Genomic DNA, 15,569 nt, shown 5'->3' with positions numbered 1-15,569 from the left:
GTAGTAGCCCTATTTGACCAGTGAGGACGAGGAATCTCGAAGAGGCTGCAAAGGCCAGGAAAACCCTGCCTCTGTCCTAAGGCCTGGGGATGATAACTTGAATGTCTAAACTTTTCCACAGTAGAAGACTTAACTCCCAGATTGTCCCCCAAACTAATTTTCCTCTTCCTCTTTATCAATGCAACTCACAAATTTTATTTGGTTACATAGCCCCCTGCAGCTAGGTGTGGTCATGTGACAAAGTTCTGGCCAATGAGAGGTGATTGGATGTGTCCTGCGCAACTTCCGGGACGTGTCCTGAAAGAGAGTGGGTCCTTTCTTTTCTCTTTCTTGCTGGCTGCAGTATGGATGTGATGGCTGGGACAGGAGCAACCATTCCGGACCATGAGGCAATGTGCTCAGGATGATGGAGCAACCAGACAGACAGAGGCTGGGTCCCACATCATGGTGGCACCTCCACACCGGTCCTGGACTGGTGCCTTTAGTGTGAGAGTGAAGTAAGCTTCCATCTTGGTTTACGCCAGTGTTTTCTTGGAGTTTCGGTCACATGTCTAGATCTAATCTTAATTAGTTACAATAGACATCACTTATTTAACACTTACTATGCCAGCCACTATTCTAAGTGCTTTACAGATGTTATCTTGTTAATCAGCCCACGAGGTGGGAACTATAATTAATCTTGCTCCAAATCTGGAACCTGGGAAGCAGAGAGGTGACTGATTTGCTCAAGGTGGAGCTGAAATCTGAACCCAGATCACCTGCCCCCAGAGTCTGCTCCTGCTCCTTTCTCTCCTCTGGTTCCTCGGACGCATCTGCAGGCCTGGTTGTGTTAACTCTACTCCCATCCCTCCCCACTCCCAGTCTCCAGCAAGGAGCCCATCCCTTTTCATCCTGCTTCACTGAGAAAAGGTTCTGACCTCCTAAATCACGCTAAAGTGCAAAGGAGCAACCCAAGCATAATAAGTCACCTGTCCATAGGGAAAACGGGCTCTTTATTTCTATACCAGTGTGAGGATGGATGTGAGTCACAGAAGGAGAAACCTCGGGTGGGGCTTGGGCACTGAGATCAGGAAACTGGATTTTATTTCTACTGCCAGCAAGCTCTGCAGTCCTGGCCGATCTTGTAACCGCCCCAGACCTCCACTCCCCACTCCATAACACAGGTAGAGGCAGGCTTTCCTCGGGCAGGGCTGTCGTGAGGGTTAAATAGAACACCCAGTGGGAAGGCGCCTGGGCCTCGCTCAGCCTGGCACATAGTGGGTGTCAATAAACAGGAATCTGTATTTAATTGATTTTGTTTATCTGCTGCTCCCTCTAGCCTATTGTTTAAGGGTCAGACAGTGAAGTATAATTTACATAGAGCAACATCCACTCTTTTGAGAGGTACAGTTCTATAATTTTGACAAATGTAGTCGTGTAACCGCCATCACAATCACGGTATGGATTTCCAAAGAGCCCCCTCATGCCCCTTTGTCCCCCAGGTTTGTTTCCTGTTTATTCTAAGATTTATTGAGCACTCACTAGATGCCAAGCTCTCCGCTGGGTCTAGACTACAGAAACAAAGATGACAGGTAAATCCGTGACCTTGTGGTTTTATAGTCTATGTGCGGATACAAAGAGACAATAAACAAGTCAATAAACATCCCAACAACAAAATCATCGCAGAGGCAGTGAGTGTTCTGCGACCAAGCAGGATTACTTGGTAGCTGGTAGTTGGAGGACTGTTTCAGTGGGAAGGGCAGGTGCTATTGAGTTGGTCTCTCTGTCCTTTAAAATTCATGACGAATTCTACACGTTGTGGCTACGATTCCCATTGAATGGACAGGGAATTGGAGGCTCAGGGAGGCTAAGGAAATCGCTCAAGGTCACACAGCAAATGGATGGGAAAACAGGTCAGCAGATTCCCAAGCTCACGCCAAAAGCTCATGCTTTTTTCCATCACACCACATGGCCTCTCTCAGGAGCCTGGGCCTTCCCTGCTGCAACAGGGCTGGGGGAGGGGTGGAGGCAAGGCAGCAAGGTCTGTGTCCCTGCTATTCTGTGATCATAACAACATATTTAAAGGGCCTATAAACAGCCAAGGGCACTGCAATGACCTCCACTGCTGGCCGCATTTCCCTCCTCCTCTAAGTGGGATGTCAGCCTTGTGTCTCAGTCCCTCCCATCCTGGACACAGGACATTGCAGGGTGCCCCAGGAGACAGCTGATCTCCCCTGCACCTCCTGACCTCTATCACGAAGATGTAAACCGAGGTTGTCTCAGATGAGCGTGCACTCTCTCTCAGCCCGCCTTTGTTTCCCTCCCCTCCCCTCTGCTCCTCCTCCTTTCCCTCCTCATAGCCCTTCTCTCTCCCTCCTGCATGCTTTGAGACCAAAGAGCTGTTAATCTTGCTGCCACCACCTCTGCTAAGCTGCACACTGGTCCACAGGCTCAGGCCTTCTTCCTTCTAGGACTGCCCGAGAACTCCCTGGAAACCCGGGCTAGTTGGTAAAAGATCACATTCATACTTCCACAGCCTGAATGCTCAAAGGGAGGCTCTGCCAAGCCCAGGTTTCCACCTGGAGGCCTCAGTCACCAGGGAGACCACTGGGGTTACCTGTCGCACAGAGGCTGACGTTCAGACCTGCTGTTCCTACCTTGACATGAGAGTTTGGGTGGTGAGTGAGCATCACTGCCCCCTACAACATACACACTCTCTAGTACCACACACTGCACAGTGCTTGAGAGCATTTGGTTAATGGGCTGCACTTAATCTGAGTAATTTTGCATAACTATCTTACACAAAGAGAGATCATGCAGGTCTTTTATCTGGGAGGAGTAGGTTATATACCTGCTTCCTTTACTCAAGTGACATGTTCTAGAAAACCTAGGTATCAATGAGATATTTGTTGGTTAAATAACATTTTAATTTGAACAGAGGTAAGGCTGGCAAATTCCTGTGCAGCGGATCTCTGAACCTCAGTTTCCTCATATGAAAAATGGGTTTAATCATTTATGCTCCAGCTAGCTTACAGGGCTGCTGAGAGACTTGGGGAATGAAATTTTAATTTTGTGGATGTACTTTGTAAGGTTACAAAGCACTTTATTACATCAAAGTAATGTTATTGTTAAAAAGACGATGTAGTTGGCCAAGGAAATTAGCACCTCCAAAGAGAAATTCGGTGATAACCCCATTTCCATGTATTCAGTTGGCTCAGATGAAGATTACACTTGTATTGTATATTTTCCAAATCCAGGCAGGCCAGATGGTGTCTTACTAAGCCTTCGGAGACTTGGGAGCACTTTGTGGTTGCCTCTGACTTGCTATCAGCGGTAAAGAGTATCCTGTCCAAGAACATCTATTAAAATCTTAATTTCAGGGCACCAGTTAACCTTGAGACCCCAGTGTATCTCCCTCAGTCCCTCCAATCAATCTGAAATAAGAGCATGAGAATGAAGGAAAATCCCTAGAGCTTCCCTAGGGGTGGCCCCTTGCATTTGGAATGTCCCCCACCCCAAACACGTGGGACATTATAAGGCCAGAGAGATGTGTGTGGGGTTCCCCCACCCCACCCCTCCCAAGGGAGAAGTGGCTTGCTGCACACAGTTCCTCTCTTTGTACACATTTTGAGCCAAAATGGAATGATTGCCAGCTGGGAGGGAATTCATTTTATTCAAATAACAGTACCAAGCAGCAAGATTTATGGCACATACTTCTGGGAAAGCGCTCGGCAGCAATCAGATGCCTGCCTGCGCTCCTGCCCCCTTGGGACAGCCTGCAGGTACAGTCATAGCTCAGCTCCAAGAATATACGACCAAGGTGATGAAGAGTGTGGTTTACAAATTGTTTTCCGATGCAAGATCAGTGGCAAATGTGTCCTCACCAAGCATCAAACCTTGAAATACCACTTTTCCTCTCGGAAAAGGACCGGTATCAACTGGTTGGTCAATACACTTTAACTCAGTGTCTCTTCTGGGCAAACTACTGTGTTAGGGAATGTGGAGGAGATCCCCCACATATTTCTGACCTAGACCAAGAGCTTTCATCCTGGAAAAATAAGACTTCTTATTTTAGACTTCCCATCTTAGTTGGAAAAATAAGACTTTCTTGTGGATAAAGATAAGGGCCCAGAGGAGAGCTAGGAGGAGGCAGAAGCTAACACCACCCAATCCCCTGCTGGGACTGAGGCCCTTAATTGCCGTCCCCCCTCTGATCATTGTCACCATAAGGTAACGTCTTCATCCAGTCCTGTCCTGTCAGTGAGAACAGTGACAGCAGACAAGTTACGGGACTTGCCCAAGGCCCCACTTTATTAAGGGGCAATAAAGTGTTCATTCTTGGGAGCGTTTGGGGAGCTTGCTTCCCAGCCCATCAGGGGCTTGTCTCAAATAAGCCCCCCTTTTTTTAAGTGTTCATCCTTAGTCTGCTTCATTCTGATGGGGCCAGAATCAAGGAGAGATTTTTAACTTGAGCTCCTATTGATTTTGTCAGGCGTGAGCACCCTTTTTTGAAAACCAAATCACATTTGGCTGTACTTCTTCTGACTCGATTCACTTATGGGGAGGGGGCTGAGGAACCACCAACTCTAGATCGGAAGCTTTACTGTGCTTTTCTGTCGATCACCCGTGACTCTAAATAAATCATTGTTCCTGTCCATTCCACAGCCAGAGCTCTCCTTCCTGCCTGAAGTCTCCCCTCCCCCACTGACATCTTCCCACACTGCTCATTTAGCTTCTCTCTCTGCCCCTCCCCTCACATACACACAGATTCAGACCTACCTTCCCACCACACACCCATATGCAAAATAAAATTAGAAATACCACTGGGATTTCAAGGTATTTAGGGAACAGAGATCTTCAATCAATACAGCCTGAGACGAGCCCTCGGGGCTCCCTGCCTCCCGAGTCAGGGCGAGAGGTGACAGAGCCTGTGAGAAGGGCTCAGACAGACGTGACCTGGACACTAAGCGGCTCTAATGGGGGAAAGGCCGCTGGTGTTCCCCTGGGGCTGCCCTGTGGCCGCGGGAGCTCGCAGGGCCACCAGATTCTCGGAGGCCACACCTGGCAAGCTGGGGTGCTTTTGCTCTCGTGTAAGACCCTTTCAGAGCCTGAGGTTTCCTGGCCCCCCTTTTCATTGTGATGTACACTGATGAACTGCAGAGAAAACAGTGTCTGATGATTCAAAAATATAGGCTGAGCTGATAAGCATGTGGCCTTCATTTTAAGGGATTGCTCTTGTTTTAATCAACCAGTCGAAAAAGTCAATAAACAGTGATTTATTTATTGTTTGCCTTCACCCAGAGATGTGGAACAGGGCAGGTGCGGGGCGGGGGGGCCGGGGGAGCGTGACAGGCCAGGAAACTGAGGCAGTGGTGGTGACTCCAATGTGCCCACAGAATTTCTAAAGCTGCCTCTGCTTTCTTCACCCCTGCCACCTTCTGACACACACTGGCCAAGTGTCCCCGCCTTCTTGGTGGCCCTCAGTTTCCACCTCAGAGTAGTGAAGTGCGGAAGAAGCCCATAGGAACAGGGGATGGGACAGGACGCCAGGCAGATGCTCCTGGTTCAAGCTCTGTCTGGATAAGCCCCTCTGTTCTCCTCCTGTCTCCCAAGCTCCTCCTGGAGAGGAGCTCCTCCCATGAGAGCTCCTCCTGGGTCTCAGAGTGATACTGGGCTGTGCAGAGGCCGAGAGGGGATGCATTCATTCAAATCCAGGCTCTGCCACCACCACGCTGTGCGACTCTGGGCATGTGACTTAGCGTCTCTGTTTCAACCTCCTCATCGATACAGTGGGGATATCAAGCTTCTGCTGGGAAGATTAGCAAAGCTGCCTTATGATAAAGGTTCAGCACAGTGCCTGGTTCTGAGGGCCAATAAATAGTGTCAATAATTATGCACTAATAAATAGTACTTACCATGGGCAGGCCCTGTTTCAGGGCTTTACGTATATTATCATTTAATCCTCACACCTGTTTTACAGCAGAGGAAACTGGAATCTGAAGATCACACAGTAGTGAATGGCGGATATGCAGACCCCGGAGACAGGCCCTCGGGTCGGGGTCTCAACCCCTCCGTGACAGTGACGCTGATCTGGTGTTGCCCCGGCAGGCTGAGCTCTAAGCCCCCCAGGCTTCTCTCTGTCCCAGAGTGGAGCGAGCAGGGAGAGTGTTCAGCCACAGAGGAAAGGCAAGAGCAGGTGATGGCTACAGCTTCCACTCCAGAGCTGAATCAGGATCCCAGGTGGAACCGGTGGCTGAAGACAGGCAGGGCGCCCCAGCCGTCTCCGAGGGAACTAGGTAAGGGAGGGGTGGGGGGCAAGTCCACCATGCTGAGAGGGGTGGCCAGAGCGCCGCCCCCAGAAGGGGAGGCAAGGGTGGCGAGGGCTGGGGGGGTACCCAGCTGCCATACCCACCGCTTCCTGGCCCCCACTCGCCGGCGCCCAAGTGGGAGGACCACAGCTGCCCGCTCCCTTTCCACACCCCCGCTACCTGCCCAGTCCCCGAGAATCGTGAGGAGGCTCTGAGCCAACGGGGCCGAGCCCACAACTTTGCAGCTTCGGGGAGGGCGAGAGTCGGCGTCCAGGGCTCCTGTTATCCGCGACTAGAGCTGGGTGAGCTCCTTTCCCCACCCCTCTGCGGCGGTGCGGTGGCGGCGCAGGGGCGGCTTCCCGGGCGTCCGGGAGGCGGTGGCCGAGAAGCCGGCGGCCGCCCGCGCCGCCTGCCTCCCTGGGGTTCCGGCCCTGCCTCCCGCCGCGGGCGAGGCCGGCGCCAGTGCTGAACGGACAGCTCCCTCCGTCCTCCAGCGACACCCGCGGTCTCCGTCGTCTCTCCTCCCCGGCAGGGCCCGGGCCGCAGCCGCCCTCCGAACGCCGCTCACTCCCCCAGCCCCAGCCCCAGCCCCAGCCCTTCGCCTTCCAGGCGCCGCGGCGCATCTGGAGGCTGCTCCTGCGCCCCCCTGGCGACCGGCGTGGGGAAGACACTTGCTTCCCCGGAGCCCGGGGCCGAGGGCTCTCTCCGGGGTGGACAGCGCCGCTGCCGCTCTCGGGAGCGCGTGGCCAGACGCAGGGCCGGGCCCCCAGAGACCGCCCCTGAAGGTGCCTCGCCCTGGGGCCCTTCCTCGGAGAGAAGCCCGCGCTCCCAGGGCGGCTGCGGGTCCCCGGGAGCACTGGCACCTTCAGAGGGGACTCCAAGGTGATGATGGGTCGCCCGATCGGACGGGACAGCCTGGACGCAGGCCCTGTGGCATTTGCCCATCCAGGGTGCAGCAGCCTTCCCAGAACTTTTCTCGCGCCTCGGGCTCTCCTCTCCTTAGCCCCTGGAAAAGTTCTCTCGGGCGCCCAGAATCCTGTCTCCCTGTGGCCTCCGACGCTGGGCAGGAACCAGGGCTGGGGGGAGGGGGCGGGAGGAGTGGGGATGCGGCGGGGGCTGCGCTCGGCCGCGGGGGTCCATCAGCAGAAAGGCTGGCGGAGCACTTACTCCTGAGCCCAGGGCGGGCTTGTTGGTACCGAAAGGGTTTCGGCGCCATCGGCGTTGTTTGGGTTTCTAGCTCCAGGAGGGCGGGAGGCGGGCGCGAAGGGGGGATTTTAATATCGTCGCCTCAAATGAAAACGCTCTTTGCAAAGAGATAGCCAGGGCTGCCGGCGTGGAGAGGTGGGCTGACCAAGACTGGCTGACACAGGTATTCCGGCTGCCCCCACCCCACCCCACTCGGTGCCTGAGCGCGTGTGTGAATGTATCGATTGCTTTAATTGATTTTTTTAAAAAGCAGGTGGCAGTGGCTGCTCGTGTGCACACAGATATACACATACACAAACACAGACACCCAGGCACACGCAGATTACACACAGGGAACACCCCCCCCCACACACACACACCAACATCAGGGACACACAAACACACATACCTCCAAAGAGTCCTAGGTTACTGGTGAAGTCCCTGAGTATTGCCCAAGATGGGGTGGGGGCGGCGTCTGAGAAAGGGGAGGTGAAGCAGGGCTTCCATCATTTGCCTCAGTCCCCACCCCAAATCCTTTGCTTCTCTTCCTGGGGGTGGGGGGTCTGAAGGAGAAACCCCAAACCTGGGCTCTTTTCCGCTGCAGTGAAGGAGCGGAGCCCTAACCCCTTAACCCCATCCGTTGCAAACTGCGCACAGGCCCAGTCTCACTCTCCTTGCGTCTGCCTCTGGGGAGCCCGGGGGTTGCCGAAGTCGCTCAAAAACCGAGGGAGCGGGCACCGGGAAGTACAGGCTGACCCCCAGGGGCCGTTGCGGTCTCGGGGTCGCACGCTCGTTCGGCCCGGGTTAGGAAAAAGAGGAGGGGTGATCGCGGAACAGGGATCCGAGAGCGAGGATGTGCGTGGAGCGGGACCCACAGACAGCGCCGGAGGAGCACCCTAGGGCGCCCCCTGGACACCGCAGTAAGTCTTGCTCTCACCCTAGGCCCCTTAGGAATGTAATCGAAGATGCTGGCCCTGAGGCTGCTCAACGTGGTGGCCCCTGCCTATTTCCTGTGCATCTCCCTGGTGACCTTCGTGCTGCAGCTCTTCCTCTTCCTGCCCAGCATGCGGGAGGACCCCGCCGCCCCCCTCTTCTCGCCTGCGCTGCTCCACGGGGCACTCTTCCTGTTCCTCTCCACCAACGCCCTGGGCAATTACGTCCTGGTCATCCAGAACTCCCCCGACGACCTGGACGCCGGCCAGGGGACCTCCGCCAGGAAAGCTCCATGTCCCCCGCCCAGCACCCACTTCTGCCGAGTGTGCGCCAGAGTCACCCTGAGGCACGACCATCACTGTTTCTTCACCGGCAACTGCATTGGCAGCAGGAACATGCGCAACTTCGTCCTGTTCTGCCTCTACACCTCCCTGGCCTGCCTCTACTCCATGGTGGCGGGCGTGGCCTACATCTCCGCCGTCCTTTCCATCTCCTTCGCCCACCCCTTGGCCTTCCTCACGCTCCTTCCCACCTCCATCAGCCAGTTCTTCTCTGGTGAGTGGGCCTTGAGAGGCAGGTTGGGTCATGCACAAAGACCCCCCCAACCCCAAGTTTGCCGGATTTAGAAAACAAACAAATCCAGAATGCCCAATTAAATCATCATTTTGGTTAAACAACACATAACCTTTTAGTGTACAAGTATCTCCTAAATACTGCATGAGACATACTGAAAACACCCACTGTTACCTATCTGGAATGCAGTTTAACTGGGCATGCAGTAGTTTAGGTGGTCGCCTCTCATCCTGCCCCCATCCTCATCACTTCCTCCTTGCTCACCACTGGCCATTTGCTCATAGTATCTTGGTGATCCAGGCAACACACCTGCTCTGTGCCAGGCGGGCTGGGTGTTGGCCATCCTTCCATGCAGCCTGGGAGGTACTTCCATGCCATGACCTCCCTCTGCCTGGACCCCAGTCCTGCGCGCATGCCGCCCCACAGCCTTTGCTCTCCAAAGGTCTCCCAGCCCACCACAGTAAGGTCCACGGGGTGCCAGGTCAGGCCCAGCAAGAGACTGAGCTCTGCCCTCCTGCTCATTATGTCTGACCCCTCCCAGGCAGTTGAGGCCTGAAGATGCCTCGGAGCAGGGGGCAACTTGGTTGGGGATGCAGCCGTGGATGATGGCTCCATCCTCACACGACAGTCACTGGACTGGGGGGGATCTACACCCCCACTAGGTCCTCACACAGGCAGGGGCCAGACGTGAGGGGCTTCACTGAGGTGCTCAGCAGGGCACCCTAGGGAGGGCTGTATGTAGCGTGCCCAAGAATGGCTCCCTGGTACCTGGCCCAGAGGGACCTGGTGGCAGTTCTTACTGCTTTATCTGGCCTTGAAATTTGTCCCTCCCTCATTTCCTTCCTCTCCATCCCTACCCTGGCCTTGGACTCTGATTGACTCGGTTCTTACAACTGATAGTGTGCACCTGAGTGTGTGTGATATTGTTATCTCCCTTTCTCAGATGAAGAAACTGAGGCTCAGATTGGATTAAGTGACTTGCCCAGGATTTTACTACCACTGCAAAGCAGCCCCTTGCCTGCCCCTCCCCCCTCCAGCAGCAGAAGGAATACAATGTATTTCCTCACCCATTGGCATTTCAGGGACAAAGAGAGCATGCAGATACTTCCACTGAGAACCCAGAATTTTCTTGATGTGCCTGGGCTGGACATTCATAAAACTTCTGCTCCACTCTGGAGGGAGCCATCATTTCAGCCTTTGCAGGCACAGAACCATTGTGCCATTTGGCAGTGGGAACACAGAGACCCGGGGAGGACCCAGCTGGGGCGTTGCCTTGAGGTCTGGTGGCTGAGCTGAGCCCAGGACTCAGCTCTCAGGCCTTCTGGATTCTGATGCTGGCATAGGAGGCTGCTGGGACTGAAATAACCAGGAGGAGGAAGGGTGGGTGGGCGGGCTAGGGGGTGGAGTGTGAGCACAGGCAGGTGGAGGGAAGAGGAGAGCCAGACAACCTAATTACACTTTCTTTTCCAAGTGGCTTTATCACATAAAACTGGGGGGTTCCAAAGGGAGGACCTCGAAATGGTTTGATTTGAGATAAGCCCAGGCTTGAGGCCTAGCCATATGTGCGAGGTTCGGGAGGCAGGAAAGAAAGGAAGAAGGATCTATTCCTTTGATCTGATGGGAGAACTGAGCCAGTAAGTGTCTGCCTTGGAGGCCAGGTCCCTATTGCGGCAGAAGGATGAGCGCCATTTTCTTCTACCTCCTCACCGTACCCACTAGGAAAAGGAGGCCAAGCTTGCTAATCTCCAGCTCTCCCATCTTGTCTTCCTCTTTTGCCAACATTTCATCATGCCCCTTGCCAGTCCTTATTCTCTCCCCTCCCCAACACGCACACCCACATCTTCAGCACCTCCCTCCCTATCTCTCCCGCCCCCCTCGATTCTCATCCCAGGTGGTTGAGGGTGCTCCCTGTATCATCTGCTCGGGAGGACAGGAGGGAGTCAGAAGGCCCAAGTTCTTTGCCAGATTGAGCTCTTATTTCCCAACTGTGGTACTTTTTGACCCCGACTGTAGTACTATCGCTGAGTTGTATCTGCCACCAGAACATGGGATGGCCGGGAGTGTGGGCCCTGTGAGTTAGAAGTGGAAGGGGTCTTCTGGTGGCTGCTGCCCATGGACTTTTAGCTGATGCTAAAGATGTAGGAGGCTGGCCAGGTGGATTTAGCAGCTGTCTTTTCTTTGGTCTCTGTGCAAGTCCGCATAGGTTGTGTCACCTCTCTGAGCCTCATTCTTCTCACCTAGGAAACGGAGATGATGCCATCTGACCTCATGGCGTTCGTATAGGTACACCAGTGTGGCAGATGTCACCAGAATGTCCAGTAGAAGGGAAAGGGGATTAACGTTTGTTGAGCACCTATTACGTGCTAACCACTGTGCAGGTCTCGTTTCATTTAATCCTCACCACATGTCAGTGAGGTAAGTATTATCATCTCCATTGGTGGATTCAGCAGGAATCCAAGGCTCAGGAACCAAAGGGTCAGCAAGGTTAAGTTGCTCTGAGGCCACACAGCGAGCATGATTCCAACCCCAAATTTGGACTCAGGGTTACTAGCCTCCAGAGCTCATATTCCTTCTACTCCACCACGCTGCCTCTCTAAAGCTGTTTCTTGATGAATGAGCTGTTTCTTGATGGAAGCAAGGGAGCTTCTTGTCCCCGAATGTCTATTAACGATGCTGGGCAGTGACCCGTCAAAGGCGTCATAAATGTGTGGTGGGAAGCAGGGAGGGAGAGATGGAACAGTGTGACCATTCAGGCCCTTTAGAAAAACTGATTTTTCTAAAAGAAACAGAACTATTATTAGATTAGATTCAACTATGAGTTGAAAGAGCCAAGGCAGCCAGGTTAGGCAACTTCAAACACTTCAAGAAAAAAGCAGGTCCCCAGAAGAGCTTTTGGCAGCTGCCGCAAGGGGCCAGGGGAAGGCCACAAGGTCTTTTCCACATGCCTTGATTTAGTGCCAGGAAAAAAGCTAGCGGAAAACAGCTTCCATTGGCCCAGGCTTGTCCCTGAGGCCGAGATGCGAGGCCGGCCAATGCCTGACAGCTCTGATGCCCTCACACCCCAGCTCCAGGGGCTGTCTTGGCCTGTCAGCATGCTCAGAGCCCAGCAGGAGCCATGGTCCCTGGACCCTTCATCTCACATGGGGCTGCCTGAGCTAACCTGTGCTGACAGGAGGAAGTGGGTCAGAGGGATGACACAGCCCAGTGTGAAGCCTGTCCTGCTGCCGCCCCTGGCCAGCTGATGGGGCCCTCAAAATGCCAGCTGAAATGAGCTTTTCATCCCCTGGGCAGACGGACTTATTTTTCTCCAACTTTGCAAATAGAAACCTGCTATCAAAGCTCCTAGGGCTGAGGGCAAGAGGAGGCTGCTAATGAGCAAACCTGAACCAGGCCTGCATCCTCCTGGTGGCTGAGAACGTCACTGCTCAGGCTGGACACGTCTGAGAAGCCCAACCCTCAGGGGTCTGAAAATTGGAGCCTGGGAGCCCGGGGAAGAGGGAGACAGGGGCCAGGGGATGCCAGGGAGAAATATGGCTGATGTTTTCAGAGGTCAAATAGGTTGTCGGGTGGCGTGTCTGGAGCAGGCGCCTCATCGCTCTGGAGGAGGTGGTGGTGGGCGCGCCCTGCAGGACAAGACAGGCTGAGGAGGGCTCTCACATTCTCTCCTGGGTCCACCACCCTGGCTGCTGGCCAGGTCAAGGTAGGTGCCTGCAAGACCTGGGATGGTCTAAGGAGTTGAAGTCGAGAACTTCTGGATATATATAGTCTCCTCATCTGTGAATGACCCTCAGCAAGGAGCACTGCGCTGAGTGTGAACCAGAAAACTGGCCGCTTCTCGCACACTTTTCCTGAGTCATGCGGCCCTATGGGACCAGTTTACAGATGAGCAAACTACAACTCAGAGAGGTTAAGAGACGTGTTTGAGACCACAGAGCTGGGAGATTGGAACTTAGCCTGGACCGATCACCCCAACTCTGAAGAAGAGTGTGGAATCTCTCAGTGAATGTTTCAAAACTAGTAACAGAGAAAACGTGTCTAGAGGAGTTTACAGGAGGTTCTGCCCAAGGCACGGGCTGCACTAATGACCTTGGGGGCCTCCTTCAGCCTCAGCAAGCTCTGGCTGACGACATGTTCTAGTGGCCCAGCGTCGCCTTGTTAACATTAATGACTGAAATATTCTCTAAGTTGGAGCTCTGCTCTGCCCTGGGAGCTCGGGACTGGGCACCGTTCTCCATCATGCTGTCACTTTCCCGAGTGCCGCCCCACCCGCCGTGCGTCCGGCTCCACAGGGAGCCGGTTCCTTCGGTCTGGGCAGCTGCCCAGGCGCCAGCTCCCTCTCTGGGATCCTCAGCTCACCCCTCTTGCCTCCTGAGAAAACTCCCTCTCCCTGTTTCCGGAGCAGAAAGAGAAGGCAGAAAGACAGGCATGTCTGGTTCAGGGCACGTTCCTGTCTAGCTTCTGCCCAGTGAAGCATCCTTCCCGACATCCCCAGTCCATTGCTGGCGTCGGGAGTCATCAGCGCTAAGAAAAAGTTAGGGCAACGAGTTATTCTTCCTCTGCCTCGCTGCAGCGCTGAGATTGCTGTAAAATGTAGCTTCAGCCTCATCCATCTCCCTCCCTTCGCAGCGGAGAGCGCCTGCAGCAAAGGCAGGCCCGGATGTGGCCTGGGTGTAAAGCGAGTCTGGTGTTTCCCCGCCCCCTCCCCTGCAGGAGCTGTCCTCGGTTCTGAAATGTTCGTCATCCTCATGCTCTACCTCTGGTTTGCCATCGGCCTGGCCTGCGCCGGCTTCTGCTGCCATCAGTTGCTGTTGATCCTGCGGGGTCAGACCCGCCACCAGGTGCGGAAGGGGATAGCAGTGAGGGCCCGGCCTTGGCGCAAGAACTTACAGGAGGTGTTCGGGAAGAGGTGGCTGCTGGGCCTGCTGGTCCCCATGTTCAACGTGGGAGGTGAGAGCTCCATGCAGCGCGACAAGTAGAGGGCACTCCCAGCATTTCTCTTTCTGTGTCTTGACTTTTCCTGAACATTAGACCATGGCATCCTTGTCTCCACCCATGACCCACTACAACGTATGGCTGGTGATGTCCTATCGTCCACCCCCCACTGGGACATGGAGAAAAACATAGGCTGCTGGATCGTGACAAGGAGGAAAATGAGGTCCCCCAGGCATTTTCACCTTCCCCACAGGACAGCCAGGTGGCTGTCGGGAGGCCACCGCTTTGGTTTCTTTTCCTCGGGGTCCTTGCCTTGCCCCCTTCCATGTCTCATGGCATCACTGCCATGTGTTACAGCTCTTCCTCTCAGCCCCATGTTGGGAGTGGGGAGTGAATTCTTGCTTCCAGGAGGCTGCTTCCTGGGACCTGGAGGCTGGCAAAGATGTTTAAAATTACCAGGTCTGCTCTGCCAACTGCCAGGAAGGTTGGAAAAGGGTTGGGGGGTGTCCCCATCCCCTCCGTGGAACTGTGGGCAAGGGGAAGGCAGAAGAACTCGGTAGCTTGCTGCTCACACCACCCTGCCCCCAAGTTGCAAGGCCTTTCTTTGGGACACAGCAGCCAATGGTCTGGGATAGCCAGCTGCTGTCCCCCATGCATCTGTCCCCGCTGGCCACCCCAGCCCAGTCCAAGACCTGGCTGGACACTTTCTTTCCCTGGCCTGCTTCCTGCCTTTGCTAGATGCTGGGAAGGCAAAGAGAAGAGAGAAGAAAGGGGGCCATACCGATAAGTGATAGAGATATGTGACTACATAAGCACTATAGAATGGGATGAGAGAGAGAGAAAGAGAGAGAGAGAGGAAGAGAGAGAGAAGAGAAAGCTTAGGGAAGGGGAAGAGAGGGTCACAGAGTTTGGGCACTGGGTTATTTGGGGGAAATGATGAGAGAGGTGAATGGGTTCATTTGTTCCCTGCATTGAGGACTTTCTGAAAACTAAAGGGGTTCCATGTTAGACCGTCTTCCTGGACACCGTGGGGTGTGAGTGCCACTAGCCTGGAGGTTTCCCAGCAGGGGCTCAGCAGGCGAGCTGTGGAGAGACTCTCTGCACAGGGTCAGGGAAGGGAACGTCTCTTCCCACCCCAAGATTCCGGAGTCCTCTTCGTGATTGCAGGCCGAGAGGCAAGAGCTGCAGAGGTGCCTATGAGCTGTGTGCTTTCATGGAAGAGTCTGAAAATCATGATGGGCCCCGCCCGGCCACTCAGGAGAGAGTTGCTGGAGGGAGAAAGTCCACCTGGGTCTTAATGCTGGTTAAGGGGGGTGGCGTTCGAGGACAGGGAGATGGAGCTGTTCAGAGGCAGGCGGGGACAGTGGTGGGAGAGCAGAGCTTGAAGGTCATGCTCACCTCGGAAGGGTGAAATTGGGAGGGTTGAAGCTGAGGAAGGGGAGACCAGAATAGAGGGGTGCAATGGCCAGACCAGCCCTGTTTATCCAACTGGCTCTGAACAGGGGCACAGCTGCATGTTCTGGCACGCAAAGGACCAGACCCCTGGGACATACAAGGGAATGGAAACAACATACGTGCCCCTCCCGACTGGGTCTCGAGGTCAGTCAGCCATTCATGAAGGCAGCAGGGCTGAAACCCACACTCCACAGTGTCCGTCTG

General features: G+C 54.4%; 1 protein-coding gene across 2 annotated transcripts; it reads left to right on the top strand.

Moving 5' to 3' along the window:
* The first annotated feature begins 6,440 nt into the window (after positions 1–6,440).
* On the top strand, positions 6,441–15,569 carry ZDHHC22 (zinc finger DHHC-type palmitoyltransferase 22). Of its 2 annotated transcripts, none has more exons than XM_037145274.2 (3): positions 6,441–6,589; positions 8,415–8,960; positions 13,689–15,569. In XM_037145274.2, exons 2-3 carry the CDS (start codon positions 8,438–8,440, stop codon positions 13,952–13,954), a joined length of 789 nt encoding a protein of 262 aa, XP_037001169.2. In that variant the 5' UTR covers positions 6,441–6,589; positions 8,415–8,437; the 3' UTR covers positions 13,955–15,569. The 2 variants fall into 2 exon arrangements, with proteins under 2 accessions (XP_037001169.2, XP_037001170.2); XM_037145275.2 differs by lacking the exon at positions 6,441–6,589 and adding an exon at positions 7,610–7,656.

This window comes from Artibeus jamaicensis, unplaced genomic scaffold (genome assembly GCF_021234435.1).
Source record: "Artibeus jamaicensis isolate MK-2021 breed Jamaican fruit bat unplaced genomic scaffold, CSHL_Jam_final contig_851, whole genome shotgun sequence".
Classification (NCBI taxonomy): domain Eukaryota; kingdom Metazoa; phylum Chordata; class Mammalia; order Chiroptera; family Phyllostomidae; genus Artibeus; species Artibeus jamaicensis.
This window is presented reverse-complemented; position numbering and strand designations above follow the sequence as displayed.